The 3,851-nt window shown below is 36.8% G+C and overlaps 1 protein-coding gene across 3 annotated transcripts; it reads right to left on the bottom strand.

Annotated features, from left to right (window-relative positions):
* Positions 1–729: 729 nt before the first annotated feature.
* Positions 730–2,737, bottom strand: LOC136211102 (probable membrane-associated kinase regulator 2). 3 transcript variants are annotated; one of them, XM_066002638.1, is made up of 2 exons: positions 1,273–2,737; positions 730–1,147 (listed from the first exon to the last, which is right to left on the bottom strand). In XM_066002638.1, exons 1-2 carry the CDS (start codon positions 2,594–2,596, stop codon positions 1,071–1,073), a joined length of 1,401 nt encoding a protein of 466 aa, XP_065858710.1. In that variant the 5' UTR covers positions 2,597–2,737; the 3' UTR covers positions 730–1,070. The 3 variants fall into 3 exon arrangements, with proteins under 3 accessions (XP_065858710.1, XP_065858711.1, XP_065858709.1); XM_066002639.1 differs by having other exon boundaries at positions 730–1,152; XM_066002637.1 differs by having other exon boundaries at positions 730–1,177; positions 1,273–2,736.
* Between the last annotated feature and the right edge of the window lie 1,114 nt (positions 2,738–3,851).

Below are 3,851 nucleotides of genomic sequence, written 5' to 3' on the forward strand. Positions count from 1 at the left end.
TACAAAAAACCAACTAAAAATATACAAAATTGCTTCAATTTATCGAAAAACTTCTTTTCACTTTTTCATTAAAGTATAACTAAAATTGATCCTGCTTAAAAAAATATTAACTAATTTTGTAAATGTTACGATGAAATTTGCGCTTCTCAAAAAACCGTAGGTCAAATTTGGCTCTTATACAAAATTTCTTTATTGGATGGAAAGAGCATCTCCAATAGAGGGTGTCCAAAAGAGCACCAGCTGATGTGGCATCAGATTTGGCAACTTTTAAAAGATGTCCACTATTAGAGTGATTGTGGATGCCAAGGAAAGTTGCCAATTTTTAGCAACCTCTTGGCAACCTTGTTTAATTATTTTTTTAATATACTCTCCTAGAAATAATAAATCTGGAACATTTTATTTATAATAAAATAATAATTTGTAGGATTATAGTGGCAACTTTTCAAGCAACATCTATTGGAGCATTTTTTAAATTAAAGTTGTCAAAGATGATGTGGATGAAAGAGACAATAAAATACTATATTTTAGTAAGTTTTGGCACTCTTTTAGACACCTGTATTGGAGATGCTCTAATCATTCAATTGATACAAAACATATCATGAATCTTGAGATATAAAATCTAAATGCATTTGGATGTCAAAAAAAATCTAAATGCATTTCTATATACAGATGTAAGTGCATTGAATGAATACATTTCAAACAAATTGAAATGATTATGGACATGTAATCTGAAAAATTAAATGTATAAATATAAAGATGAAGCTTTTTATAAACAAAGGCAGTCATATTTACTATTACTATATCACTAATCATAATCAAACATCTCTACTTATCCTTAACCCTAAATCAGAGAAAAGAAACAAAAAAGTCCTCCAAAATTACACATTTACAGAACAGGATTTGGAGTTGAGGATAATTCCTAGATGGAATCAATTTTCTAAAGAACACCTGAAATAGGAAATGTCATATACTAATATATTAACATAATTCTGATCAATTCAGACCCCTTTTTTTCCTTTCCCGCCCTTTGTTTTTGTTCTGTTCCCCGTTTGGGGGTTTTGGTTCAATTCTCAAAGAGAGGGAACTTTTCCATCGTCTGCAGATTTTCTGGTCAATTCTAGGGTTTTTTCATGAGAGGGATCGCTCACTGACCTAGACAACAAAGATGAATCTGAATCTGTCCAATCGAAGCAAAACAACGAACAAGAATTTAAATGACTGAAATTAAAAGTTGATTAAGTTAATGTTTAACTAATTAAATTGATAAACTACCTCGGGAAGCATTGAATGATCTTTTGCAATGAAGGATGGCGCTCTGAATTCCATCCTGCTGCTGCAACAACGAATCGTCTCTCCTCTTTGACGTCGTCGGAGCCGGTGGAGCCGCCGCCACTGCAGATGACGCTGATCGACTTTTCCCTAAATGTTTACACACAACTCTTAGTCCCGCTGGCAAATTTCCTTGTTTCAGGCTCTTCATATTACTCATTACAGGTGCATCTGTAACTTCAGTCTCTGTTTGGCTCTTCTCAGCTGTTGTTGTAGTAGCCTTCGACGGCGAAGATTTTTGAGTTGCGGTCACCGTAGACGGTGGCGGAGGAACCGCTGCTTTCAGTCCAGAGGCTAAACTCAGCTGACCGGAAAACTTCAGTTTTTCTCCATAACGTTTCGAAACGCGAACGTACAGAGGCTTCACTTTGTTCAAATATTTCTGCATTACGTCCTTGGAGAACCGTTTCTCATCTGAAATGACTGTTGATTCCTCTGCATTACTCTGTTTCTGCGACTTGTGAGCGCTTTTGCTGTTCTCTCTGGTGAACAGAGAAACTTTCGCGATTTCCTCCACCTTAAACTTAACGGTAAAAAACTTGCTCTGTTTGTTACTCGTATCCTCTCCTCTCTCTTCTTGCTTCTGCTGTTCCTGCTTCGCACCATCAGGAGGAGACGCTGCAGATTCATTAACCTGATCCGTCGCTTTCTCACCTGCACCTTTCTCCGTCACGTTCAGCCTCGATTTCTTAAATTTCAACATGAGCACTCTCAACTTCGTAGCGGATTTCATGAAAGAAACAGGCAAGTTCGGCTTCAAATTAGCCTCCTCCGCGCCATTGAGAACGAGTGAAGCAGGCTCAATCGGAACAAGTCTCCCTTTGAAAAACAAATCATCAGAAGGCGAAAGCGCTAGATTCTGATCCACACGGTCATTGCTTGAACCAGATGAGACTGTGAACTTGAACTCACTCTCATCCTCCTCATCCGTACCTTCACCTTCACATTCACCTTCAACATCCTCATCATCCGACTCAACGACACCGTTTTCCTCCTCAAAACCTTCGCCATTTGTCTCTTCCTTCTCTTCCTCCTCCTCATCAGGTACAGAAAACTCCAAGTCAAAAAACGGACCGTCATCATCATCGTCATTATCATCATCATCATCATCATCCGTTTCAACAGCACGCTGAGCAACAGCAGTGACAATAGTAGTGGCGCGTGAGTTAACAACAGAATCAACACTGCCAAGTACACCACTCCCTCCGCCACCTCCGCCGCCGCTGCCGCTGGACTTCCAGTACTTGAGCAAACTGAAAGCTTCCATGGTTGGGAGAGCCAGAATAATGAAGGAGAAAGATATGGAACAGAGGGAGAGGAAGAAGAAGGTGAAAATGGAATACTGAGTGAGTGACAGAGTGAGGAGGCAGAGAGGCGGAGAAGGGAAAGTAAATAGTAAATGGGTTTTAGAGAGAGAGAAGAAATGGGTGTTGTTTTGTCTTGATCACTGCGTGCGCAGGTTAGTCATGTGAGCGCAGTCTGGTTAGTCAGAAATGTGTTTGGATAAATTTGATAATATTTACGGCTCCTTTAATTATGTTTTACTGTGACTGTAGTATTTCATTTTTAATTAGTTTAAGGATTTGTTTGGTGTTGTTTGTTTAGGAATCCAGTACTTTTGGAAACAATAGTTCTTTAGACAAACATTTAGGGTGGGTAAATTACACCCATTGCTACTGAACTTTATCCATTTAATATTATGGTCACTGAATTTCAATTTTTAACAGTATAGTCACTAAATTTTATATTTTTTAATACCGGTTACCACTCAACACCGCAAAACGACCGTTGACGGTCTAAAAATCAAAAAATCCGAAGCGTTAATGATATTCTAAGGTACTTTAATTCTTGAAAATTTTCGTTTTAGAGTCATTTAGGTGTTGTTTTATTAGGAGAGGGAGTGTGAATTTTTAGAGAGAGAGAGAGAGCTTCAAAAATGTAGTTTTGGAAAATAAAAAATGTGGTTTCATTGGAAATATCGTTCTGAACAACTTTAATTCTTGAATATTTTCATTTTGAGGTCGTTAACGGCCATTTTTGATGAGTTAGTTAAAATTGAGTAGCCACTGGTGTTAAAGAGTGAAAAGTCCAGTGATCATATCGTTAAAAATTGAAGTTCAGCGGCCACAATATTAAAATTGGTAAAATTCAGTGACTATGGATGTAATTAATCCAACATTTAGGATTCATTCTGTTTATTGTTGCTATTTGCCGTTAGAAAGTAGGAATTCTCTATTTTTTATTAAAAACAAATCTACTTTTGTACGTATAAATAGCAAATAATAGATCATTTAATCAAACATCTAAAACTCTCTTTTTATAATATAAAACATTAGAAGAAAATTGAGTTGACATAAACACTTTTAAATATATTGTTGTGAATAAATGCTTTTGATAATGTTTTATTGGAGTATTATTTTACATCAATTCTCCAGTTATAAATAAATAATGTTCCTGCAACCGGTGTGTTGGTTTTTGCTAGGTTTGAATATCCGTCTTGAGAACCGGATTTTCGAGGAGCT

Source organism: Euphorbia lathyris, chromosome 1 (assembly GCF_963576675.1).
Source record: "Euphorbia lathyris chromosome 1, ddEupLath1.1, whole genome shotgun sequence".
NCBI lineage: Eukaryota > Viridiplantae > Streptophyta > Magnoliopsida > Malpighiales > Euphorbiaceae > Euphorbia > Euphorbia lathyris.

Bases quoted from the DNA above. Each gene is read 5' to 3' on its own strand.
- LOC136211102 (XM_066002637.1), bottom strand. From the start codon at position 2,596: ATGGAAGCTTTCAGTTTGCTCAAGTACTGGAAGTCCAGCGGCAGCGGC. The intron at 1,178-1,272 runs GTAGTTTATCAA...TCGATTGGACAG, and splicing joins ATCATTCAATGCTTCCCGAG to ATTCAGATTCATCTTTGTTG.